At 45.2% G+C, this 26,457-nt stretch overlaps 2 protein-coding genes across 2 annotated transcripts in view; both read left to right on the top strand.

The window, feature by feature from the left end:
* Positions 1 to 26,457, top strand: part of SCARB2 (scavenger receptor class B member 2) — a 72,686-nt gene that overhangs the window by 5,874 nt on the left and 40,355 nt on the right. Inside the window, exon 2 of the mRNA XM_032334618.1 lies at positions 16,590 to 16,747. Within this exon, the coding sequence (XP_032190509.1) occupies positions 16,590 to 16,747 (158 nt within the window). The remainder of the gene's footprint in view (positions 1 to 16,589; positions 16,748 to 26,457) is intronic.
* Positions 216 to 2,194, top strand: LOC116585223 (DDB1- and CUL4-associated factor 13). The gene has a single exon (XM_032334619.1). It carries the CDS (start codon positions 288 to 290, stop codon positions 1,623 to 1,625), a length of 1,338 nt encoding a protein of 445 aa, XP_032190510.1. The 5' UTR covers positions 216 to 287; the 3' UTR covers positions 1,626 to 2,194.

Below are 26,457 nucleotides of genomic sequence, written 5' to 3'. Positions count from 1 at the left end.
GTTTCTTTCAATATCTTACTAATTCTTAGCGACCATGAGTGCATTCATTAACGGTCAGGGCAATGGAGTAAACCCGTAGGTCTCACTGTTGTCCCTAGACCCTAGGAACCCCATCAGAATCACTTAGAGAGTTTCAAAACGCAGATGCTGCCAGGCTTGCTGAGCCAGACTCCTTAGCCCTGGCCCCCAAGTTAAAACGCTGACCCTGGAGCATGTGTCTGAGGAGGCGGTGGTAATCCGAACGCGGAGGAAAGGCTTGGGGGGTCCAGGGGCAACTAGCAGCCAAAATGAAGGTGAAGATGCTGAGCCGGAACCCGGACAACTATGTCCGCGAAACCAAACTGGACTTACAAAGAGTTCCAAGAAACTATGATCCTACTTTACATCCTTTTGAGGTCCCGCGAGAATATGTAAGAGCTTTAAATGCTACCAAACTGGAACGGGTATTTGCAAAACCATTCCTTGCTTCTCTGGATGGTCACCGAGATGGAGTCAATTGCATGGCAAAGCATCCAAAGAGCCTGGCTACTGTCCTTTCTGGGGCATGTGATGGAGAGGTTAGAATTTGGAACTTGACTAAACGGAAATGTATCCGAACAATACAAGCCCATGAAGGTTTTGTACGAGGAATATGTACTCGCTTTTGTGGGACTTCTTTTTTTACTGTTGGCGATGACAAAACTGTGAAGCAATGGAAAATGGATGGACCGGGTTATGGAGAAGAGGAAGAACCATTACACACAATATTAGGAAAGACAGTGTATACAGGAATTGATCATCACTGGAAAGAAGCTGTTTTTGCCACATGTGGACAGCAAGTAGACATTTGGGATGAACAAAGAACAAGTCCTATCTGTTCAATGACCTGGGGATTCGACAGCATAAGTAGTGTTAAATTTAACCCAATTGAGACATTTCTCTTGGGAAGTTGTGCTTCTGACAGGAATATAGTACTATATGATATGAGGCAAGCTACTCCTCTGAAAAAGGTCATCTTAGATATGAGAACAAATACAATTTGTTGGAACCCTATGGAAGCTTTCGTTTTTACTGCAGCAAATGAAGATTACAACTTGTATACATTTGATATGCGTGCCCTGGACACTCCTGTAATGGTACATATGGATCACGTGTCTGCGGTGCTTGATGTGGATTATTCTCCCACTGGGAAAGAGTTTGTGTCTGCTAGTTTTGATAAATCTATTCGTATCTTTCCTGTGGACAAAAGTAGAAGCAGGGAAGTCTATCACACAAAGAGAATGCAACATGTTATCTGTGTAAAATGGACTTCTGACAGCAAATATATTATGTGTGGATCTGATGAAATGAACATTCGTCTGTGGAAAGCTAATGCTTCTGAAAAATTGGGTGTGCTTACATCACGAGAAAAAGCAGCCAAAGATTATAACCAGAAGTTGAAGGAGAAATTTCAACATCATCCTCATATAAAACGCATTGCTCGTCACCGACATCTACCAAAATCTATCTACAGCCAGATCCAGGAACAGCGGATCATGAAGGAAGCTCGCCGACGAAAGGAGGTGAATCGTCTCAAACATAGCAAGCCTGGATCTGTGGCAATTGTGTCAGAGAAGAAGAAACACGTAGTGGCAGTTGTGAAATAATACTTGGTATTCCTACCAATCCTGATGTATAATTATTTGTTATATTTTGATGTGCAGATTGTATAAATAAAATACTGGTTCTAGAATAATGACAAACAGCTCAGTTACATGTGTAGAACTGAAAAACAGTACCCCTGAAAAACTGTCCTGAAAGATGGCCTCGTTGATAAGACTATCCAACATTTTATCCTTGATCTGCTTACTTATTTCATTGAAGAATACAGTATTGCCAACTAACGTGTTTATTACTGCTAGAAATTACAGATACACTTTGATCTATTATTGTAGATATACTTTACATTTGAATTTACATTTATGACCAAACATCTCTTTTGTTACCTTTAGTATTACTTTGGGTAATTATTGCAATGATTCTTCCAGTGATTACATATAATGTGTGGAAGAATTATGTCAAAACTTTTTTTAATTCATTTAATTTTCTGTGCTTTATTTGTATTTGGCTCTTTGAGACTTTAAAGATAATCAGGTTGCATTTATATAACTTTTATAAATAATCATTATAATTTATGGTCAAGTTAAGATAATAAAACATCTTTTTCTCAGTGTTGTAAAAAAAAAAAAAAAAAAAAAAAAAAAAACGCTGACCCTGACTGGTTTGGATGGTCCTTGTGGCAGCCCACATCTTTGTTCCTCGAGATAGCGGTTCCTTTTTTTTTTTTTAAACCTTTGTATTTTATTCTTTATTTTAATTTTTCTGATAAGAAATACATGCCATTCTACAAAGTCAGATACAACAAAAAATAATAAAACAAAGATAACTACTGCTGACATACTGTTAATCATTCCACGTTTTTATTTACGCACATGTAGTAACAAATACACTTTTCAAAAATGGGGTGCTTCTGTTCCCACTTTTATTTATTTTTCATTTCATCTGGTATAGTGGGTATGTGAAAGAGATGACGATTCCAGCAGAAGATGTTACTCTTCGTGGATACTGTTGTTCTTCAAGTTTACATTAAAGGAAGGATTTGGGTGGGGGGAGGGGAAGGGTGTTGCTTGTGAGAACTGTTCTTGCTCGCTTGCTTTTTTTTTTCTTGCTTTCTTAATAAAGTGCAAGATTTCATTCTGTCGGGCACAGCAAAGGGACCATCTGTTCTGCCAGACATTTGCTTGTGTCCTGGGGAAGAATCAGCAGGTGGGATTGTAAGACCATTAATGAAAACATAGGATGTTGGCCAAGCGACTAGGCATTTATGGCCTGTGTCATCGGGAAATATTCTGTATGTACATGGTGTACTAAATGCGGGGACCATTTTTCATCAACGCTGGTAACCAGTCAAAAGCAACAAAGGAAAATAAGGCTACTTCTTGGTGTTGCTGTCTGTATCTAAAAGTATTTTTACATATATACTTTGGCAGTCATTCATTTATTTAGCAAATATGTACCAAGTGTGGACCATTTGTGAGGCAGTGTGCTAGCAGCTGTGGATCCAAGAGTAAAGTAGACACAATCTTACCCTTGCAGAATTTGTAAACTAATTCAAATTTTGGGGGTGCAGGCCCCTTTACACTCTTAAATTGAAGACCCAAAAGGCTTGTGTTTCTGTGAGTTGTATCTATCAATATTTACAATATCAGAAATTAAAACTGATAAATTTTTATAGCACCAGAGTACCCAAGCACATATTAGCTTTCAGAGCAATGACATCGTTACATGTCTTATGGCCTCTGGAAAACTGCTCTCTACAGTCATGAGAGAATAAGCATGAAAAGGGCAAATAATGTCTTAATATTATTATGAAAATTGTTTTGACCTTGTGGACCCCCCGAGAGGGTCTTGGAGACCCCCAGAGGTCCTCAGACCACACTTTGAGAGCTGCTACTCTAGTTTTCATTTAATTAATTATGCTGATTTTTAGAATGACTTAAAAAAATAACATAGTATCTCTGTTACATTTCTGTAAGAGCAATTCAGAAACTATGTTATTAATCGGGCCACCAGGATTTTGTTTGGTGGGTTGCACATGCCTTCCTTCAGTCTCCACACAGGCCCATGGGTCAAGTTCGTAGTGTGGGTTTTCGGTGCTGTAGCTTCAGTGACTCTCTTGTCGTCCCCGTGTGCTAATCGAAATAGACAAGACCATGCGCATCTCTATAATTGAATTATTTGAAAAATCGCCTCTATCCTCAGCCCTGCCTATGACGATGTCAGTCCTTATGTCAATCCGCAGGACATACTTTAGTACTGGCTTGAAAGCTCCCTTTGAAGGTGGGGCCCTGTCATGTATAGCTGTGTGCCATCTTCCCATTGCATCAAGTGCAACGTTGTGCATAACAGATGTTTTAAGTATTACTTGGTGAATGCAAGAATGAGTAAATGAAGACGTACATCCTTGGGGATGATCTTGTTTGCTTATTATGTTTCATGTTGTTTATCTTCACAGTTTTGTTATACTCTGTAGGCCAGTGGTCATTGCCTCACTCTACCTTTAAAATCTCGAAACTTTGCCCAATAGTCCCAGTTTCCAGCTTCTCCTGAAGCATGTGGTTGTTGTGCGTGCTCACCTGGCCACCGTCCGGTGTGACATCTGTCTGGGCAGAATGAGGCCACCCTTCAGAGGGGACCTCCCCCCCTGTTCCCATGACCCTCACATTCCTGCTGGCTCCCTACCTCGGAGGCCCAGGGAAGGAGCCCTTTGTGTTATCCTGCCTGCTCTGTTGTTGTTCTTAGAATAAAGAAATCCCCTGTTTGTATCTGAATCTTTTTACCAAAAGAAGGGAAATGGGAGGGTGGTGTGTTTAACAAAAATGGAAGAGGGCACAGTTCTCTGAAGAAGTGAATATTATCCGCAGGGTTTGACACCAAACAGATGGGCAAACCCACGGCCGTGACACTGAACCACGCCGGCCTGGCCCCTTCAGCATCTGCGTGTTACGGGCTTTCTAGAGACGGAGAGGCAGATGCCATCGTTAGAGCAGGGGAAGTCCCACCTCAAGGGGAGTTGCTTTCGACGCTGTCCTTCTGATGGTCAACAGTACTGGAAGGAGAGGGGACGGCGATCCTAGCAGGCACTGGAGGCAACCCTCACATCCACCGAGAGATGTAATCACAGCCCAGCAGGTTGTGCAACAGTAAGAGTGGCCCTACGGGTTAGGCGCGGAGCCTGGGCATTGTTTCCACGGGCCCCTTCTTGAGTCACGTCTTAAAAATCCTCCTCCTCGTCCGCTCCTTTAGCCACCCCCTCCCTCTGCACACACTTCTGCGCGCCCATCAGTTTCTCCAGGGGTCACCCGACCCTTGATCTGGTTTCCAGCTGGTGGCTGCTTTCTCTCCCTTTGGGCTGGCAGTTCTCAGCCTTGGCTTCACATTTATTATCACATGGAAGCGTGTAGAGTCATCTTGGGGGTGGACACCTGGGTGGAGGGTTCGGGTCGTGCTGGATAGAGCCCCACGTCGGGCTGTGCTCAGAGCCTGCCTCTCCCTCTGCCTCCGCCTGCTGCTCCCCCGCCTGCTGTCCTCTCTTTCTCTATCTCTCTGTCAAATAAATAGATAAAACCTAAATTTAAACAGAAGTCACCTAGCGGCTTTGTAGCCGGAGCTTTCGGGGACGGCTGTCGCCCGCGTTGTCCCTTCTGTCATTTATAGACGGAGTAGCAGCTTCCGCATCAACTAATGTGTGAACATAAGCTGTCAGATCTCATTAGCTGACATTATTACAATTGCAATTAAAGCAAAACGGGCTCATCAACAGTGACATTAAAAATGCCAATGCATTTGCTCCTCAGTGAAAATAAGGTCGGAGAGTTAGGGCAGAATGCGGATGGCAGCTTCTTTCTTGTCCCGCAGCAGAATTTAAAAAAAGGAAAGCAGTACAAATGACTTACATGACTACGAGAGTCTGCACTGGGTCTGCTTCGTTTCAAGGAGAAAAAAAAATTATTTATTTTTAAAGATATTTAATTGCGAGAGAAAGTGCATCCATGCGGGAGAAAGAGCATGCGCATGCGCTCATCACAAGCGTGGGGGAGGGGCAGAGGAAGGAGCCGCAGGCTCCCCGCTGAGCAGGCATCCGAGGAGGGGCTGGATCCCTCCTGACCTGAGCCCAAGGCCTGTGCTCAACCGTCGTCGGAGCCACCCAGGGAGAAATTTTAAAAAACAAAGCAAACCAGCAGGTATTTTGGTATTTGGTGAGTTTTATGAACCGGGAGTCTGGTGAGGACCATTCGCACGCATTCCCACGCCGTTGGGCCAGGTTGTCAGGGTTGGTCTGCGTCATCTCCGGGTGAATGTAGACCCTGTAGACAGCGATGTGGATGGTCAGGTTGTGCGTAACCATTCAGTGGCTGTCTGGTGAGCTAACAGAACCACCCGCAGCGCTCTTGAATCCTGGAAGTTGCCTTAAAGTATTCCCTATTCCCGTCTAAGCGTAATGCATTATCTTATCCTTACCTTTTTCTTATTCTTATTCTTATCATTTGCAAGTGGCTTATACGAGGACAGCTGCTTCAGCAACTCTCTTCCTCCTGCCTTCCCGAAGTATCTCTGTCGGGCTGGCTTGGAGGTGTTGTGTCCTGTGGCTGTATCCCGTAGGGCAGCTCCCATACCAAGCCGCTGACCCAGCTTCTACCCTGGGAGCAGAGGGTGGTTGAGTGTCGCTGATGCAAGAAAGTGCCTGGGAGGGAATGACAGATGATGACAGGTGACCTCCTGCGTCCCCTGAGTGAGGCAGGGGAAGGACCTTGGGCTTTTATCCTATGAACACTGGCGAGAGTGTCTGCTCCCATAGACACGTTTCATAGAACTTTCTGGAGGCTGAGGTGGAGAAAGGATTTGAAAGGATCCTGGAGAAGAGAATGTCTGTAGTATTGCTGCCGCCCAGGCCACCTCCGGGATCAGGAGTTGAGATGGAGAAGAAGAGTACAGGGTTTAGGATTAATTAGCGGAGGAAAATCGTAGGCCCATTTTTGGTCACACTGTGGGATGTCCAGATGAGGAGGGGATTTTAGGATGGGTCCATACAACTGAGAGGATCCAAATAATTATTACTTTCTTTGGGCTGAATTACTGGGCCTCGCACATCAGTGTTCACTGGCTGCTTCATGCGTGGCAGTTTTGTGTCCTTAGCTAAATTTCTTCGTCAGAACAGGGCCCATGTCTGTTGGGCACATAGAAATCTCTCAATCTGTACGTACTGGCTAATTAGCTGAAAACAAGTTTTTCGGTTTAAATGATGAATTTGGTTGTTGACACTGCAGATTCACCACACGACTCCATAACCTTCCTAATCTCTCTTTTGGTAGTAGTAGTACTACAATATTACGCCTGGAAAAATCCATCATGTTCTACTTGGGTACAATTTATAGGCAATATCCATGTCACATTGTAAAACTGATTTAGGACTTTGCCCTGAGATTTAATTTCGTGTAACTGGAAAACTCGGTTAATGACGGGGTTTGAGTGGTAATAGTTGCCACCAACAGCAGAATCCTCTGTAAGAAAGATCAGTTATTCCCAAGCCATATTTTTGTGTTTAAATTGTGCAAAGGGCTCCCTGGGACCAAGGGAACTGGTTTGTTATCTTGGGCAGAATTAATGACTTCTTGTGCCAGACATTTTCCGGGCTTGAGGTTATATTACTTGTTTGTTTCTAAATCCATCCTTTGCGGAGCAAGCCCCTGGGAGTGCACAGTCGAATGCTCAGAGGATCTGGGGGTAGAAATGAGAAGTTTCAGGTCAAAATGAAGCCCTCTTCTGGACCATCCTCTGGCAGGAGGTTGAGGTGCTTTTTTGGGGCTCATTAGCATGATGGGGCAGAGAAGCTACCAGGCTTCTCTTCGGTCAGCCCCTCACTGTCTGTCCCATCCTGGGAGTTGGCCATGACTCCACACAGCTGCCCTGGTTTCCTTCCCTCCAGAGGTAAGGCCTGACTCCGCAGGAAGCGCTGAGTCTATGGCGGGGTTTCTGCATAGATTTACAGTGTCCCGGGGGTGTGGGGCTGCGGGGTAAAACGCAGGATGCCTAGACACATCTGGATTCCAGATAAGTAGGGCATAATATTTGAGTGGGTACATCTCTTGCAAGATTTTGATTCACTTCAGTTTATTGTTTGTTACGATCTGCCATATTTACTTCATCTCTCTCCGACAGCCTTTTTCTGGAATTATTTGAGTATAAGGTGCAGATACCCAATTTTTGGCCTTGAATCCTGCAAGCATGCGTCCCCTAAGAATGAAAGTACTTTGTGACACACTCCATGCCGTATTTGGGGCGCACCCGGGTGTACTCTGTTTTTAAATGCTAGATCTGGCAGGTCTTCCCCTGGGGGATTTGTTCTCCGGGCAGCTGCTAGTGGGGCCAAGCATGGGGTTTATGCAAACCCACAGACCTGGACTGGGTCAGATTCGATTTGACTTCCTGGCTGTGTGACCTTGGGAACACCAGCACCACCATTTCCTTATCTGAAAAATAGGAATTTTTACCTTGCAAGGTCCGCCCGTCAGGCTTGGAGATGATGGCGCAACGCCGTAGCCCAACCCCTGTCGCCTAGAGACTCTGGAAGTAGGAGCTGACCCTGGTAGTAAGGGTGCCGGAGGTGAATGTCAGAGGAAGGAGATAAAAATAAGGAGGTCGGGGACGCCTGCGTGGCTCGGTTGGTTAAATCCTCTGCTTTCAGCTCAGGTCATGATTCCAGGGTCCTGGGATCGAGCCCCGCATGGGGCTTTCTGCTCAGCGGGGAGCCTGCTTCCCTGCCTCTCTCCTCTTGCCTCTCTGCCTACTTGTGGTCTCTGTTTGTCAAATAAATAAATAAAATCTTAAAAAAAAAATAAGGAGGTCACTGTATTTATGAGCTACCCTCTGTTCTTTCATTCCCTTTCTCCATCTGCACTTGCTGTGTGTACACACCCGACATGCGGTCCGTTCTGGGACTCGACAAACACGGAGCATCGTGGCGTGGAAGAGAGGAGACACATTAACGGTGCAGGAAAGGCCAACGCTAGGGAGGGCAAGACTTGGGTGGAGGAAGGAGCGAGGCGTGTATGGGTGTTGACTCCACTGACAGTGGTTGCGGGTGGGGGGGGTGGCGATGGGGGTGGAGGCCGGAGGCAGATGGCGAGGAGAGCCCCAGGTCGCACCGGAACCTGTTCCCCCGTGTGGCTCTGGCAGGCTGTCAAGGATCGCGTCCGTCGTTGGGCTGTGCATTTGCTGTGTTCAGTTAAGGACGCTCCATGTTCGTTTCTATCCCCAAACTGCCCTGGTCGCCTTGAGATCCGGAGGAAGAAGTTCACATCAGACTTTTGTAAAACCAGCCAGCTTTACCCTCCCTTCCAGGGAGGATTTAGCCCTCCTTTCTGGAAATGCTTCTCCTTGTCTTTGGATGTTCATGGCCTAAGAGCTGGACGCAAACAGAGGAAATCACCTCAAGCCGAGCAGTTAAGCCATCTGTGCACTCACACTTGATGGCTCTTTCGAGGTTCGTAATTCTGAGGCGGTTTTCTTTCGGTAAATGAGACTGCGGGTCCTTTCTGACTCTGAAATTCTTCGCAGACTGGGATGCTTGTCCGGAGGAGTTAGCAAGGAAGGCAGCGTGCTCAGTCCGCGTTCTGGGCAGTGGGGGGGGGGGGGGGGGGGGGTAGAAATACTGGGGAGGCGGAACCCGGGGTGGGGGATGGCGGCTCCTGGAGCTGTTGTGGGAGAGCGGCCGCAGCTGGCCCGGCATCAGCCTCGCCTTTGTTTTGCAAGGACAGAGGAAAAGCCCAGATGAAGTGGGTTCTCTGGGGGTCCACTCCCTCTCCTTTCCCTCAGGCCCCATTAATGACATTTTATAGAATCTGAGTTTCTGTCTTTGATTTTCACTTAAAAAAGAAAATAAGGGCATGATTATTTTTCAGCTTCCAGAAGGAATTTATTTCTGCTGTAAGAAAAAAAGAATCCTAATGATGTGGAAAACTTGGAGAACGGAAGACCCCTCCTGGTCCTGTCCCAGAGAGATGTGTGATTAGATGGTTAGCGTAGAGGCTTAGAGGTGTTGATGGCAACTAAAACATTGACATTTTTAAATTATCTGGATTTTACCCCCCTCCATATTTTCATGTTTGCATTTTATCTGCCAGTCTTGTGCACATGCATATATATTCTACATGGTCTTTCTCCATTTGACAAAGATCATGAACACGTTCCTTATTTCTGTGTAGTCTTTATCATTTTAATGGTTGCTTTCTCCTCCAGCCTGTGAGTTATCATATTTACTAAATCATTCTTTTCCGTTTGACATTTTGGTTATTTCTGATTTTATGCTAATTCCTCGTTGTCTCAACCTAAACTGAATTACAGACGGAGCTATAAGACAGGATCATGACTAAAGACATCCTGTGTGGTTTCTTTTGTCTTTTATCGTTTAACATTTGCTGGACTGTCGACCTTGCAACGGACATGATTCCTTGTTTCCTTTAAACTGAGAACTTTGATCCCCACCCTGAAGGTGGCAATAATCAAGATCACAGTTACCATTCGTTGAGCATTTTGGGTGTGGCTTGAGATAAGCACTCTGCACAAACCTCATTTCATCCTTACTATCCTCCTAGCCAACCCCTCCGTCCCACTTGGACCCGCTTAACCTTTTAAAACACCTCTCGCCTGCCTGTGTTGACTCAAAATAGGCAATGTGGCACAAAAGTTAGGAGCTTCAAGTAAAAAATCCAGCCTAGGTGAGGAGAGACCATTTGAAAGGTCTAGTGCAGTAGGAAGCAGGGAACGTACCGTAGGGAGAACACTGACAGAGTGACCTCCTGGAGCCAGTTTTGCTGGCAACGAGGGAGAGTAAACAAGACTGAGAAGGAGAGAAACTTAACCAGAGTTTGGCTAATGAGCTGGTTTTTTTTTCCACCTTGTTGAGGTGTGATTGACAAATACAAATTACATATATTTGGTGTTGAGCTGTGTAAGTTCTTTGTGTATTTTGGATAGTAACCCCCTATCAGATATATCATTTGCAAATATTTTCTCCTCTTCAGGAGATTGCCTTTTTTGTTTTATTGGTGGTTTCCTTCGCTGTGCAGAAGCTTTTTATTTTGGTGTCGTCCCAGTAGTTTATTTTTGCTTCTGTTCCCGTTGCCCGAGGAGACTTACCAAGAAAAATGGTGCTTTGGCTAATGTCAGAGAAATTACTGCCTATCTCTCTTCTAGGATTTTTATGATGTTAGGTCTCACATTTAAGGTCTTTCATCTATTTTGAGTTCACTTTCATGTATGGTCCTGGAAAACAAAGTCAGTAAAGGGGAGTGGGAAATACAGGCTTCCTGTTATGGAATAAGTAAATCAGGAAACAAAAGGCACAAGATAGGGAATCTAGTCCATGGTATTGTACGAATACTGGAGGGTGGCAGATGGTAGCCACACTTGTGGCGGGCACAGTATTATGTACAATTTACTGAATCACTATGTTGTACATCTGAAAGTAATTGTAACGTTGTTTATCAACTATACTTAAATTAAAACATGTTTTTAAACTGTATACATTTAAGGTCTACAGCCTGACGTTTTGAATAACATCTACACTGTGGAATGATTATTATAATCATACTAAGTAACATATCCATCTCCTCCATAGTTGCCTGTGTGTGTGTGTGTGTGTGTGTGTGTGTGTGTGTGTGTGTGTTGGGGGTGGGGGGTGAGAACACCTAATATCTATTCTCTCAGCAAATTTCAGGTATACCAGAAAGAGTTATTAACTATAGTCACCATGTTGTACATTAACAGGCATCTTGTTCCCATCGATCGGTGGGAATATATGGTTCAACTAATTAGTTAGGAGGCAAAAAAAAATGGGAGTGTAGAGGGTCTGCATCTGGCCTGGTCAGGTAAAGGAGGGATAAACAATGGGGGGAACCTTATCCCAGTTATAGGGGGAATTTTTTTGCAGTAAGCCATTTCCCGGAACACAGAAGGGGGTGGGGGTTCCTGAACTCTTTACCGTTTTCCAGGAATGTGGGGCTCTGGTAAAATTCAGCATCGCCAGGAGCTCAGGTTTGGAGTGAGTCCTGGGTGGGAGGCTAACTCCACCTTGCAAACCTTAGGCATTCTCTTAACCTTGGAGCTTTGGTCTCTCGAAGTGTAAAACAGGGAAAATGATTTTCACGTTTTAGGCCATTCAGGGAATTACATGAGATAAAGGGCAGTATAGTGCCCGGCTCTTGATAAAACTCTGCAGCTCCAAACCTCCCATGGCTCCCCACTTCCTTTCAGATGAAATCTAGGCTCCTGTGACCCGAACCTTTCTCTCTAAGTGAATACACAGTCACACCCACTGCTGTCCCATCTCTGTATGTTTTATTGTCTCCTTCTCTACACCCACTATCTTTCCAGTTAAGCCGAGGGTTCTGGGAGAGACGGACACGGAACAGGCAGGCAGGAAGGGCCCACTCTGCCAGGACAGAGAGGATAGTGGAACCAACCCTGGCTGTGCGTAAGGTGTCCACCCATGTGACCTTCCTCTGTTTGCTAAGTTTTTATGCATTCTCCCTGGCCCACTGTAAGGACTGCCATTCTCCGTCTCAGTTCTTAGAGTCTCTTCTCTAAGCACTGTTGAGAGCCTTTTCTGGCATCCTCATTGACCAGCTGTCACATGCTACCTTATATTGCGGAATTACTTGCCTGTGTGGGTCAGTATTCCCCTAAGTAGGGGGCGTGCTTTTGGAATGGGTCATCTCTGATCATGCCTAGCAAGTATGCAGTGTTTTGATGATTTGCATTCATAGTTCTATATTTTGCAGGAAAACCAAGGGTATAGCACTGCTTCAGATAGTTGTTAGGAAGAGGGGTCATGGAGGGACATGGATTTTTTTCCCATCCACGAAAGGAACTGCTGCTCTTAGCTCTTTAGGGTTCTGGTTTACTGATAAGATGCACAAACTGACAGGTGCTAGATTTCCCAGGTTTATGTGATTATAATGAAGGTATTACTTTCCCGTATCTGAACATAACTAAAATGTCCAGGGAGCAGACACCTGCTCTGGGTACTCTTTAAAGCTCCCTTGGCTTTGTGGCTTGGGATCTGCTCTTGTAAGATCTGGCACTGTGACTTCGCATGTGACCATCCATGCCTTTCTTTGGCACCTCTCTGATGGCCTCCTGTCAACTACTCCTCATGGCGCCGTAGTGGCCCAGTGGTGGAAGTGGCCGCCTCTTGATTTCAGCTCAGGTCATGATCTCAGGGTGGTGGGATCGGCCCCTGTGTTGGGCTCCATGCTGGGTGTAAAGCCTGGCACTCTCATGCTTGCTCTCTCTCTCTCAAAGAAAGAAAGAAAGAAAAAGAAAAAAGTTCTTCTTGTCCAGCATCTTATAAGCAAAGTTGGTGGAAGCTAGTATTTAATTGTTCCCTCTCTCTCTCTCTCTCTCTTTTTAAAAATATTTTATTTATTTATTTGTCAGAGAGCGAGAGAGGGCACAAGCAGGAGGAGGGGCAAAGGGAGACAGAGAAGCAGGGTCCCCGCTGAGCAGGCAGCCTGACCCGGGGCTCCATTCATCCCAGGACCCAGCAATCATGACCTGAGCCGAAGGCTTGACCCGCTGAGCCCTCCAGGCATCCTGTGATCAAGTATTCCAGTACTCTGTTTTGTTGATTGAATAGATATTTGTCCAAGAACTGCATTGTTCTAGACACTGTGGGGAAGATCAAAGAAAAAAAAAGACCCTTTCTTTGGGTCTTTTGGGTTAGCGCCTTCTTTTTGTAAAAGCCAATGGTTAACCTCATTCAGTTCCATACTGAGTAGATGCACTGTCCTCATTTTTGGTCGCTGATTTGGGCTGCTTCATGTTGATCCCCATTAACTTTGATTTTTATCAGGTGTTTTTGATCCTGACCACTTTTTCCCCAAGAAATCCCAATGTAATGTGTTACTGGGTTCAAAAGAAGGCGTGACGCATCCAGTGGAAGAGGGATACCCAAGGCATTCGTGGGAGAGGATGTCTTTGCCTTGTCCCATTCTGGAAATTTATGGACGAGAAAAAGAGCTCCTTATTTTAATGAAGTCAGACAACTTAAAAAATATCTTTGGACCTTCAAAGTCCTCTAGAAAATGAATTATAATTTATGTATTATATTTCTCATAGTTAACATATCAGTTTTAGGTAGGTTAAGTTCATGTTACTAGGGTATTTCTGGAGGCTAACATGTATATACTTTGGTGGAGAAACTCTACCATACAACTTGTATCGCTAAGATGTATAGTATAATTTAAACCATGTACCAGGTTTTGGTCTAAATCATGTAGGAGAAGTTAAACTTAAATTGCATTCTATTATGAGTCATATATTATCAGTATGAGTGCATTTCTGCAAGCATAGTTATGTTGAAATAAAGTTTCAAAAAGTAAAAAAAAAAAAAGTGTTGTATATTTTTACCCATTTTTTAAAAACTATTATATGCAGAAATAGGGTCGGAGGGTAGAGAAGAGCCGCACAGGATTCCAGCCCCAGCGCCGACCTTCACCCACACCCCCTTACCCTTCTGGAGCCCCGGAGTTCCATCTTGCCAACCCCAGGACCTTTGCAGTTCTGCGGTTCTCTCGCTCTCTCAGCGTGGCTCTATCCAGCTCCTCTTCAGATAACTGAGATAGGAGAGGAGATAAAAGACCACCAGCTTCTAGAAAAGCCTGCCTCAAGTTGGTGATTCAGCTGCTCCGGGGCTGGGCAGAGGAAGACCCAGGCATGCTGGGCAGGTGGGGAGGACTTCACGCAGGAAAGGCTGAGCTGAATGTGCAAAGTTGGAGGAAAGGAGTTTCATGGTTTGTCTTTAAATTTTTCTGTCTTGTCCATCTGATCTTATTTGAGAAAATCACTAAAGATCGTAAACACCAAACTATTTCAATAATGTGTGGTTTGAAGAAAAATCTGACCATTGGACATTTCGAGCAGAAGCCAGACCACAAATAATCCCCAGTTCTAGGGCATGGCCGACTCAGGGATGTAAGTTTCTGTCCAGCCCCGCCGACCACTACCTTGACTTCAGCGAGCTTGGGTTCTCTGCATCCGCCCGTCCCAGAGCCACTTTGTTCTTCCCTGCGAAGATTTTCTATTTAATAATAGAGCCGCATCATTCCTTCTGATAAGTCGGAGGCCTAGACTGTTAAAATGGGACATTCTGTCCTGGGCTGTGTCACAGTACATGGTAGCGTGTGGTATCGGACATGTTTTGAGGCCGGTCCCGTTGTCTGTTGTCACTCGGAGCCTCGCGACTCCAGGTGACCTCAGTGCACGCTTCTCTTACCGTCTGGTCTCACTGTTTCACCACTGGCCTTGCATCGTCCGTACCAGTCAAATCCATTTTCCTCTTTCGATTTTCTTTTTAAAATTATTTTCCTCTTTCGATTTTCTTCTGAAAATGTTTTAAATGTCTGTTTCTTCATTGGTTGTAAAAAAGTTGGAGAATACTGAAATTCACCAAGTAGGAAGTAACAATGGTCCAGATTCCCAACTCCAGAGTTAACGACTGTTCATCCTTTGGGTTGTCTATTCTCAGTCTGTCTCTTTATCTTTCTTGTGCACTTCAATACCCTAAAAAATAAAGATTTTTCCCCACTAGCAAGTTGAGGACGGTTGGGACTACTACATAGTAAGTTTCGGTCTCTTAACCTGGAGTGCTGTGTTAATCAGGCCTCCGTTGCAATGCTGTGTAACACACAATCTCCAGGTCTTGGTGTCTTATAACAGTGACATTTGTTTCGCACTCGTGGTGTGCAGGTGGCTGCACATTGAGCTGAGCTGGGCTGGCCTCCATGAGCTTCATGTCTGGTCCACACATCACCATTTTAGGGCCTTGGCTGAAAGATCCACAGCCATCTGACGTGTGCTCTTCTCTTGGCGAAGGCCGATTGGTGGAAACCCCAGCCTTCTAAGGCCTGAGCCCCAGATGGGGGCACCGCCATCCCACCCACATTTCATTGGTCAGATCAAGTCGCTTGGCCAAGGCTGAAGTCAGCAGGGTGGAGAATACTCCAAGATGTATGGGTTTGTTAGGGCTGCTGTAACAAATACCACAGACTTGAACGAAGGAAGGTCATCGTCTCATGGTTTCGGATACTGACAGTCTTGAGATGAGGGTTTCATCCAGGGGGATGTCTTCTGAGGCCTCTCTCCTTGGCTCGCCAGTGCTGTGTCTTCTTCTCATGTCTCCACATGGTCTTTCCTTTGTGTGTATTTAGCCCTAAGCTCTCCTTCTTATAAGGACATCAATCATACTGGATTACAGCCCACCTGAATGACCCCACTGAACCTCGGGTTTCTCTTTAAAGACTCTGCCTCCAAATATGGTCACATCCTGAAGTACTAGGCATTGGGATTTCAAGATATGAGTTTGGGAGGGGACCCGTAACACGCAGTAAAGATAGGAAATGAAGGAAGGATTGTAGATAACGGACGGCAGGCACCTCACATCAGTAAGGCTCAGCTTCCTCATCTTTTAAGACAGGGATAGGCATTTCTACGTTATGGTTTTATTAGGGACTGAATGAAAAAAATTCCTGTGAACCCGCTGCTGGTGGAGGTGGTAGGAATGGGTGTGGTTCTACCTCTCATGGAAGGACCGAATCCAGCCATCTTGGGCTCATCACCTTGTTGTTCTACCAGGCGGGCAAGCTAGGAGTGTGCAGTGCTTCTCAGCTTTCCTCTGCAGCTGTACCATCCGTGGAATCTCCATGACAAAGTCAGTAGGGCCTTTTGGGTGTTCAATCTATGACCTTGGTTTTGGTAACACCATTTGTACCCATGAGCAATGGCTACCATCTTTCCTTTACTACAAGTAGTTATTGAAGACCTTTTATGGCTTAATAGGGCTGTGGGCTTCCTATTGACCCGAGGCACGGCCTTCCTCCCAAAGGACCGCAGTTGAATGCCTGTGGGAGCAGTAAGTGAGCCAGGAGGTCAGAGCAGGGAGCGTCCCTCTCTCTGCCTCTTTGTTCAAAGCCAACTGCCTCACACAATCTCCTTTTGGTTTTCTCCCCTAGAATATTGTGTTAAGGAATGGTTCCGAGACTTTTGACTCCTGGAAGAAGCCCCCTCTGCCTGTGTATGCCCAGTTCTATTTCTTCAATGTCACCAATCCAGAGGAGATCCTCAGAGGGGAGATCCCTCGGTTAGAAGAAGTGGGGCCGTATACCTACAGGTGAGTCCTGACCACATCGCTGCCGCACCAGCCGGAAATACGGAGTGACCCCACTGGGGGCGGAGTCCACTTCTCTTCCCACGAGAGTCCTTTGTGTGCTGCATGGGGAGCACAGGTTTGGTGACATCTGTCTGAAATGTTGCTGGTGTTGGGCACACGCCTGTGACACCTTGACAGAGAAAGGCTTTGTGAACTAGGGCCAGTCTCAACCTGTTAGGTTTAGGAATGCAGCTGCCTCCTCCCGAATTCGAGGAGAAAGTGGTTATTGAACCATGAAGAGCTTTTCCCTGCCCGCAACCCTTTTAAGGTTACCCCTTGATTCTCTTTGATGACTTTTAAGGCCTTCCTCTCTTTCCGTCCCCCACATACCATTTTAGACCAGGTCCTGGAATTTGTTGTTTGTCTACAGACAGGCCTTTCTGTCTCCTGCTCACTCCTTTCCCCACCCCTCTTGGGCATGAGAGATAACCAAGTGGCAGGGTAGGTTAGAGCCTCTGGCAGGGATGACCAGTTCTGAACAGGGGGGAGGTAGGGGAATCACTTTAATCATTTTCTAGAAGATTAGTAGAAGGAAGTGCTCGGGGCATCTTCTGGTCAGAGCACTTTCCCAATGGTTGCCATACCCAGCCCCCCACCCCCACCCCCATAACCTTTCCAACAAAATTTCTCCTTACTAAGTTTAAGAAAAATTAGAGGCAGGGAGCCTGGCTGGCTCCATTGGAGGAACGTGCAACTCCTGATCTCAGGGTTAAGTTCAAGCCCCAAGTTGGGTGTAGTGATTACTTTAATAAAATAAAATAAAATAAAATAAACCCAACAACAGTAGAAGAAGCACACAGCAAGAATTTTTTTTTTTGTACAGAACTGCTAAATGGCAAAAATGCCTCAGAATTCTGTCATAATCTGTTGCTCAATAAATGGTTGCTGACTAATGCACATTATAAATTAGCATTGTTCCCTAGCAAGAATTCAGAGATAAAAATCTTGGTCCCACGGGGCACCTGGGTGGCTCACTCAGTTAAGCAGCCCAATTCTTGGTTTCAGCTCAGGTCATGAGCTCAGGGTGGTGAGATTGAGCCCCGAGTCAAGGTCGGTGCTCAGTGGGGAGATCCTTTCCCTACCCCCTGCCTCTTCCTGCCACATATGTGTGTGCGCCCACACACTCTGGCGAATAAATACATACATAAAGAAAAAAAAGATCATCCCTGTCCCTGCCTCGGGTGTTCCCGGTCTAGCTCTGGAGTTGAATTACCTGTTTGAATCTTACTTCAACCACTGCCTATTTTTTGTGCCTCTGTTTCCTTACCTGGAGATAATAATAGGACAGGATTGTTATAGGGATTAAATGAGCCAACAAGTCAGTATTTAAGAAGTGCTTAGATTAATGCCTAACACATACTTGGTGCTAATTAAGTGTTTGGTATTATTACTCATCTTAGCGGACCGTTTTAGTCTGTATAAACCAATATCCAGATTTGTAAAGGTGAACCCTGCTGCCATATAAAGGAATTTTAAATAAATACTTGCGTCTTCACTCCTAAAAGCAAAGTTCTGTATGGGTTTAATGCCTCCAAAACTATGCACTAGGTAGAGCTGGTCTGTGTTTGTGGCTGCCCTGCTGAGGGATAATTAGAAGTTGAACTAGAATTAGGATCTGAATGTCCTGTTTATCTGTTTTCTCGTTTTGCAATTTTAACCATTTTCTATTGTGATTAAAAGAAAGCAATATAAAATGCGTGACCATTTTTAAGTGTACAGGTCAGTAGTGTTAAGTGTGTTTTTACATTGTTGTTCAAGAAATCTCTAGAATTTTTTCGTCCTGCAACCTCTGAAACTGTAACCATTAAGCGACTCCCCTCCCCCACCCGCGAGCTCCCAGTAGCCACCATTCTCCTCTGTTTCTGTGTCTTGGACTGCCTTACGTACCGTGTATGAATGGAACTGTTCAATATTTGTCTTTTTGCTCTTCTTGTTTTTTCACTAAATTTTTTTGGGCAGAGCGAGACTGCCTCTATGTAATAATGAAGTCACCTGAGAACTAAGGAAAACATTTGCCTTTGGGGGCTCCTGGACCTGTTCCTATGGTCCATATCTTCATCTGAGAAAAAGAGATGTGCTCCAATCATAACCCAGAAAAATACCAATATTCCATTAAAATGTCTTCCAGGCCGTTGGGTCTGCTGATCTAATGTGCTGTTGTAGATGTGGTCATGGGGATAGATAAGTCCTAGAAGTAAAGCAGTGTCTGTTACCCAACTCCCACCATTTCCCCTTTTAGACGGGCCAAGACTTACTCCTGACAAAAGCCCAGGAACATCTTGCTAGGGCTTGTTAACCCGGGATCCACAGGTCCCTAAGGGGTCCGTGGTTAGAACTGAACGTGGTCTGTGGGGTGCGTGGGTTAAAGCCTCTGCCTTCGGCTCAGGTCATGATCTCAGGGTCCTGGGATTGAGCCCCACATGGGCTCTCTGCTCGGCAGGGAGCCTGCTCCCCACCCCCACCTGCCTCTCTGCCTACTTGTGATCTCTGTCAAATAAATAAATAAAATCTAAAAAAAAAAAAGAAAGTGGTCTGTGACTTAGGTGGGGAAAAAATTATGATTTGTCTTCAATAACCACTCACTAAAATTTAGAATGTCCTTTGAGTATAAATGTAGGCAGCAAACCACAGCGATGTGAGCCTGACCCATGGCTTCATCACCAGTGGAAACAGATACTGTGTGTCTCATGATAGCTGTTGCTCAAGATACTGTGCATTCTCAGAAATACTTCAAAATTACAGTAATATTTAGACTTATGACTACATCTAATTTAAAGTGTCAGTATGGAAGCATGTAATTACCATATCACAGATTTTTTAAAATGATATCTGTATTTTGGTAATCAGTTTTCTTTGTAGTCCTGAGTGTTTTAGTCTCTGTATGTAAAAACCTTATCTGAGAAAGGGGACTGCCCCGGGGGCCAATGGCCAGTGGCACAGATTAAAGACCTGAGAGCAGATTCAGTTTTTTAGAAAAGTGGGTAGGTTACTCAGTGATTGCCTCGTATTTCCTTCCTCCAGTTTTTCTCCCTGCCTTGGTTTCTCTTCTGTTCCGCTGCCAGAATGATTTCCCAAAGGGAGATCTGATGTTTCCTTCCCTTCCCTGCTCAGGGCTCTAGTGACTTCCTCTGTGATATTCCAAGCCTGAGCAACCTGGCTCCTTTCCTATGTCTAGCTTCTTTGTTTTATTTTAATTTCAAGTTATTTTTTTGGTACTCTCAACCTAGGCTTTTATACTCTGAACAGAGCTATCCAACAGAAATGTACGATAAGCCACATATGTAGTTGAAAATGTTCTAGGTGTCCCATTTTAAAAAGGTGAAAATAATTTTAATATTTTATTTACCCCACTACCATCCCAAAGAATGTCCTTTTGACATGTAATCAATATCCAGAATTATTAAGGAAGTACTTTACATTCTTTTTTTTTTTTTTTTTAATGCTGAGTCTTTGAAATCCATAACACATCTCATTTTGGACCAGCCGGGTTTCAAGTGTGTGACGCAGCCACGTGGGGCTGGTGGCTGCCGTGTGGGACAGCGCAGTTCAGCTGTGTTCCCGTGGGCTGGTCCCTCAGGCAGGAATGAATTCACCAGGACGCCTGGTGGCTCAGTCGGTTGTGTCTGCCTTCAGCCGGGTCTTGATGCCAGGGTTCTGGGATCCTGTCCGCTGGCATCCGGCTCCCTGCTCAGAGGGGCGGCTGCTCCCCACCTTTGGCGTGCACCTGTGCGCTCTCTGACAAATAAATAAATAAACTCTTTAAAAAAAAGAAAAAAAGAATGAACTCACCACTGCCTTTCTCTGCTCAAATGGTGCCTCTGCCTGAACCTTTCCCTGACTTTGGACAAGCTCTCCCTGGTGTGTGTGTCTGTTACAAACGGACTAGAGGCATTTTAACAGTCAGTTATGAATTTTTCTTCCCCATCCGTGGAAAGCTCCAGGAGGGGCAGAAGTCAAGTCTTTCATCCTGGGACATCCAGTGGCTGGTGAATATTTTGAAACAAGTGAATGAAACATCCTCAGCGGTGGCTTAAATGCGCAGGGACACAGGAGAAGGAGTGGTTGAAATCCACAGAGCGCGGGTAGCGCGGCTGGAGCTACAGACTTAGGGAAGCCCCGGGGCCAAACATGGGGGCAGGAGAGGAACAGGGTCTTGAAAATGAACGCCTTTGTTCAGAGCAGCCGCTCACATGCACAGTACGTATGGACCGCCCAGCGTTTCTGGCAGGGGCAAGTGGGTCCTGAGCTGGAGTTTGTAGAAAAACGTGCCTTTTTAGCGACAATTGCGGCCCTTCTAGTGAGCCCTCTGCAGTCATCTAGTGGATCTGATCGAGTGGATCACTGGGGCTTTAATGATGCTATTGTTTCCACAGACAGAACATTCCAGTACCTCCTGCCCCAGTGCTTGGGGGTTCCATGGGCTCCCTACCAGCTGAGTCAGCTGATATGATTGGGTCCGCAGGGGCCTGGGGCAAGGGAAGGGGAGGGCCTGCGGGCCTCCCGCTGGTCACTGGTCGGTGTGGGTTGGTCTTGGTGGTGGGAAATCTCTGAGAAGGGGAAAAGGCCACCCCACGCGGAGCTGCAGGGGGCCTGATTAATTTGACAAAACGATTTATCGTGGCATGTTTCCTCAAACTTTCACAGACTGTTAAGTTCAGGATATTCCTGTTTCTGGAAAAAGATGATGGCGGTTCCACCCTAAAAACCCGTCAGTCCGGTTTAAAGAATGTAGGGCATTATTTACATGTGTATGGAGCTGTGGGCTGAGCAGCCCTGGACGGGCCTGTTAGCCCAAACCAAACTGGCCTCATGGTTCTGTCGCTTAAGTGATAACATTTGCCTAAAACGAATATCCAATTTATGGTATTTTCATTGGCTTCCGTGAGCTTCTTGAGATTTTTTTCATTTTGTCAGATTTTTTTTTCTTTGGGGGCAACTATTTAGCATATCAAGAATTAAAGAGAAAAATCCACTTGTCCAAGGACTCTTTCAACTGACGGTCATATTTTTAAGACATATTTGCTAAATTTACAATACCCTTTTAAAATAGCTCCCATTTGAGTTTCCTAGTTTTGTGGTTTGGATCAATTTCTTTTTTAGGCTCATGTTACTGTCTTGATAGGAAAGGGAAAGATGTGAGGGACAAATATCTCATATGTGTATTTTTATTTTTCATTATTATTCATTCATTTATTATTTCATTATTCATTTTATTATTCATGGACCCTTAAGCAGTACTGGATTATGAAGTAACCAACATATATAATATCATGTGTAGCATTACCTTTAAAAGGTATAAACTGTATTTTATATTGTTGACCATAAAAGTAGAACAGTCGGTTATTTTGCCACAAACTGGTTTTACTCAGGAATAGCGGAGGAATTACGGTTCAGCACATGTAGCCGCCGGGAGCCATAGGCGAGTCTGGAGATCAGAAGAGAAGGTTACTTTACAGAGAAAAGGATGAAGTTGGGCGGGCTGTGGGAAAAATGAGAATTCAGGGTTTCTTGTTGGCTGAGTTGTGGTCCTCTAGTCATCCAGTGAGCGTGTTCCTGGGCAAGGAGAAAGTGTTCCCTTTCTTACTAGCTGAGCTTGTCCAAGGGCAGGAGAAACTGTTGCGGTCGTGGGCGGCCCCTGAGGACAAGTTGGTAAGGTGTGAGAGCTCCCCCTGCTGGCCTCCTGGCTTTATTTTAAAGCGCGTTCTTTCATTGGGTTTCACATTATTGTAAAAGTACCGTATATAAGCAGTAAAGATAAACTTGAAAATGGAATAAGGAAGATAAGACAAATTGCTACTATCCATGGTTCCACTGTCTCAGAGATAACCAATGCTAACATTCTAGTGGGTATCTTTTCAGTCATTTTTCCGTGGGTGAGTTCGACTTTTATGTGGTTATCAAACGATGTATCTATATATGATATGCACGTATATATACATTATATGTATATTCTGTTCACTTAGTATTACATCATAGGTATTTCTCCATGTTCTGTCTTTGTCATGTAACTGAACCCAAGTTCACATGCCCAGCGTGCAGGAAAGCCAGTCCCCCAGACAAGGAATGTGCAAGGAAGGCGTTTATTGGAGAGGCATCCAAACGAAGAGACAAGGAGAGGCCAGGCCTCAAATCTGCCTCCCCAAAGGGCTTGGGTTGCACGTATTTAAGGATAAGGGGTCAGAATGTCGTGAGGTGTATACATTGAGTGGAATATGCTGATTGGATATGGGGAGAAGAGAGGTGTCCTCCTTTCTCAGCATGTGTGTGCATTCAGGAATCATGTCTCTTCTTGGGCTACATGTTCATTAAATGACAGCAGGAGCATGAGAAGTGGGGCGGGGAGGGGCGTCTCAGGGTGTGTCATCCCAGAGTTTACTTTCGTTCACTCCCGGTCCTTTCTGCCCGGCTCCAAGAATTCTTCCCCATTTGTTCCCGTCAGTCTTCACTATTCTTACTGGTAACGATTCAGCTTCTGCAAAACCACCTCCTAAATCAGTCTGGTTGACTGGCGTTTCCTTAGGGTAGAACGGTCAAGCATGTGTTAACTCAACATGTTGGGTTCAATCTTTATACAGGTACATTTTCATGTTGATGATCTTCCGGAGCTAGAGGGAATATATTATAGCACTTTCCTTAACCATTCCCTTCTTGGTCATGTAGATCAACTGTCATTTCATTATTTGGGGAGATGACCATTCTCCCCATATCTGAGCTTTAAAAGTCCTATTCCCTTCAAAGATTTGAGATTCGAATGTATTTTCTTATAATTCTCTTGGTTTACATTGAAGTTCTTAGGGATCTAATTATCTCCTTACAATTTAGCAAAAGTAGGAACTTTGTTTAAACTTTTGAGTTCTGTCCTGTTAGCCCTTTGGTCCTTTACTTATCTCCAAGGCCAGCTGTATACACTTTTTTTTTTTTTAAATGCCAAAGAGATGATAGAAAATTTAGAAATGTCATAGTTATTGCTCATTACAAGAGAATACTTATCTCTTTCTCTAAACCTGACTCAGACTCTTCCTTGATATCATATTCCCCACCCCCCTCAGGATAGAAACAGAAGTGACTTTAGATAAATTAGTTTTTTGTTCTTAATTTTTAACTGCTTGAAAGTAAGCAGAATAGAAAGTGATTCCTCCTGTGCCTCTCCTCTTTCTTATCTTGTACAAAAGGTGGTGGCCGGGTACTTGTCAGTTTTTTGAAGGCACATGGCAGTCCTGGCTGACTTAACCCGTAGGAGACAGTTGGGTCTGGGGAACACTTCAAGGATGGGGGACCACTTCCATCTTCAGGAGTGAAGCTGTTCCTTGCACACCCCCAACAAATGCAGGTGGTGTTTTCCCTGCTGACTGTCCCCCCCTCCCCCAGGTTTTCCTCAGCATTCTGCTTTGGGCTCTAGGTTTTTTGGTCTTTCCCTTGGTTGACTGGGCAGGGATAACAGAAAGTTAAATACAGGTGCTACTCCACATTGTTGGGGATGGACAATATTCTTCTACCCTTCAAGGTTCTTCTAGCTGGTCTACGAATTAAATTGACATGAGACAAGGATTAATAGGAGAAAATCAAATTTAATTATATGCCCTTGAGAAATCCATGTAAGCTTGAGATTCCAAAGACAGTGAGGCAAAGTGAGGTACGTGTGTCATCCTGAGCTAAGAAGAGGATGGGAGTCTGGGCCTTCCAAAGGAAGGAAAGCACTTTGCAGAAAGAGGAAGAAAAGTGAATTTTTGGTGGAAGGTTTACATGGCCACTCAGAAACCACGGGATATAGAAGACTTTGATCAAACAGGCCTTGATTTCTCCCTGTCTGCCCTGCCTAGTTCATATTCTAGTGTGAATTCGTGGTGATGGCTGTCTTCTGGAGCAGGTCCTCTCTCTAAACTCGTTTAGGCAGTTAGCGGGAGGTCAGAGTTTCTTCCTGAGTGGATTGGGCCTTGACTGTTTTCAGTGCACATAATCGATACGCCCAAGTGGCATGTCTGGAGGCAGTTCATTCGGAGCCCCTACAGCACCCCGCCTTGCCTTCGGGCCATTCCCATGGCTCTGCCCTCTTTTCCTTGGCTTCCCGTCCACTCTGTGACTTGACTTCTCTGACATGGCTGTTTAGCCCGGCTGGCCTGGAGCTGCAGGCTCTTCTTAAAGTTTCTCTTAAAGCATCCTCCTCCTTAGGACCACAGTTTTCTCCCAGCTCCGTGTAGGAAACACACCCTCGCCCTCTCTCTGCCTCAAATTGGAAGCCCCTCTCCTCTCCCACCTGAGAGAAGCCGCCCCCTTCCAGAACCTGCTCCGGCAAGATGCTGACCTCAGGACTCCCATGCCAGCGGCCATCCCTCCCTCCTCGGGGTAGCTGCCTAGCACCTTGAGTCAGCGTCAGAGCACTTTCCACAGGCAAAATGGTGTTGGAATGGCTGTCCTCGCGTGCTGTGCTGTGGGGTTCTTGCAAACAGGAGTAAGATCTTTGCATCTCTCCATTTCAAGAGCTCTGCTCAAGCCTGCTTGCACGTGATATTGGTAACTAGCGCATCCTAAACACTTAGGATGTGCCAGGCACATTCGAACTGGATCACAAACTTCCGTGGATTTCATGCTCACAGCAGCCGTCCAAGGAAAGCATGTTATTGTCTCCATTTTACAGATGAGGAAACTGAGGCACAGAATCAAGAAGTAATTTCTGAGTCACAGAGCTTGTAACTGAGGAAGCCAGGGTGAAAGGCAGGCCCGGCAGGCAGCTCCCCACCCGCACTGCGCCCAGCCGGCTCGTGACTTTGCACTAATGCTCAGCAGAGCGCGCGGACCAGTGGAGAACCTACTGGCGAAAGATGAGGGTTACATAGTCCCGCCCGGAGCTGATTTATCCAGCATCTCGGAGGAATGAGAGATTGCCCTGATGTTCATTTTCTCGCTACCTCGAGTCATTCCTTCTGGTTTCCTTATCTCAGGCTATTGTTCGCCTTCCGGGATGGTGAGACTTTGTTTAATCATCAGGAGTTTAAAAACTTTTTTGTTTTAAAAGTTAGAACCCTGCTTTGTTTTGTTTGCTTTTCTAAGATTTTATTTATTTACTTGACAGAGACAGACACAGTGAGAGAAGGAACATAAGCAGGGGGAATGGGAGAGGGAGAAGCAGGCTTCCTGCTGAGCAGGGGGGCTGACGTGGGGCTCGATCCCAGGACCCTGGGATCACGACCCGAGCCGAAGGCAGACGCTTAACAACTGAGCCACCCAGGCACCCCATAAAGTAAGAATTCTGTTTTAACCAAAAATGATTTTAAATTAACTATCTCTGAAATCAGTTTCGTATTTACCTGCCTGTTGAAGTAGTTCACGGTGTATAACCCAACCTTTTATTAATGTCCAGGGCCATCACTGTGACTAAAAAAACAGTAAGCCAGGGGCGCCTGGGTGGCTCAGTCCCTTAACAGTCTACCTTCCACTCGGGTCAGGATCCCAGGGTCCGGGCCCCGCCCCACACCGGGCTCCCGGCTCACTGAGGAACCTTCTACTTTCTCCCTCGGCCGTTCCTCCCTTCTTGTGCTCGCGCGCACTCTCTCTCTCTTTCTGTCAAATAAAATAAATAAAATCTTTAAAAAACAATAAAATAAATAATAAATAAATAAATAAATAAATAAAATCTTTAAAAAAAACAAAACAGTAAGACATAATCTGAGCCT

The sequence above is a fragment of the Mustela erminea genome, chromosome 2 (assembly GCF_009829155.1).
Source record: "Mustela erminea isolate mMusErm1 chromosome 2, mMusErm1.Pri, whole genome shotgun sequence".
Lineage (NCBI taxonomy): Eukaryota > Metazoa > Chordata > Mammalia > Carnivora > Mustelidae > Mustela > Mustela erminea.
This window is presented reverse-complemented; position numbering and strand designations above follow the sequence as displayed.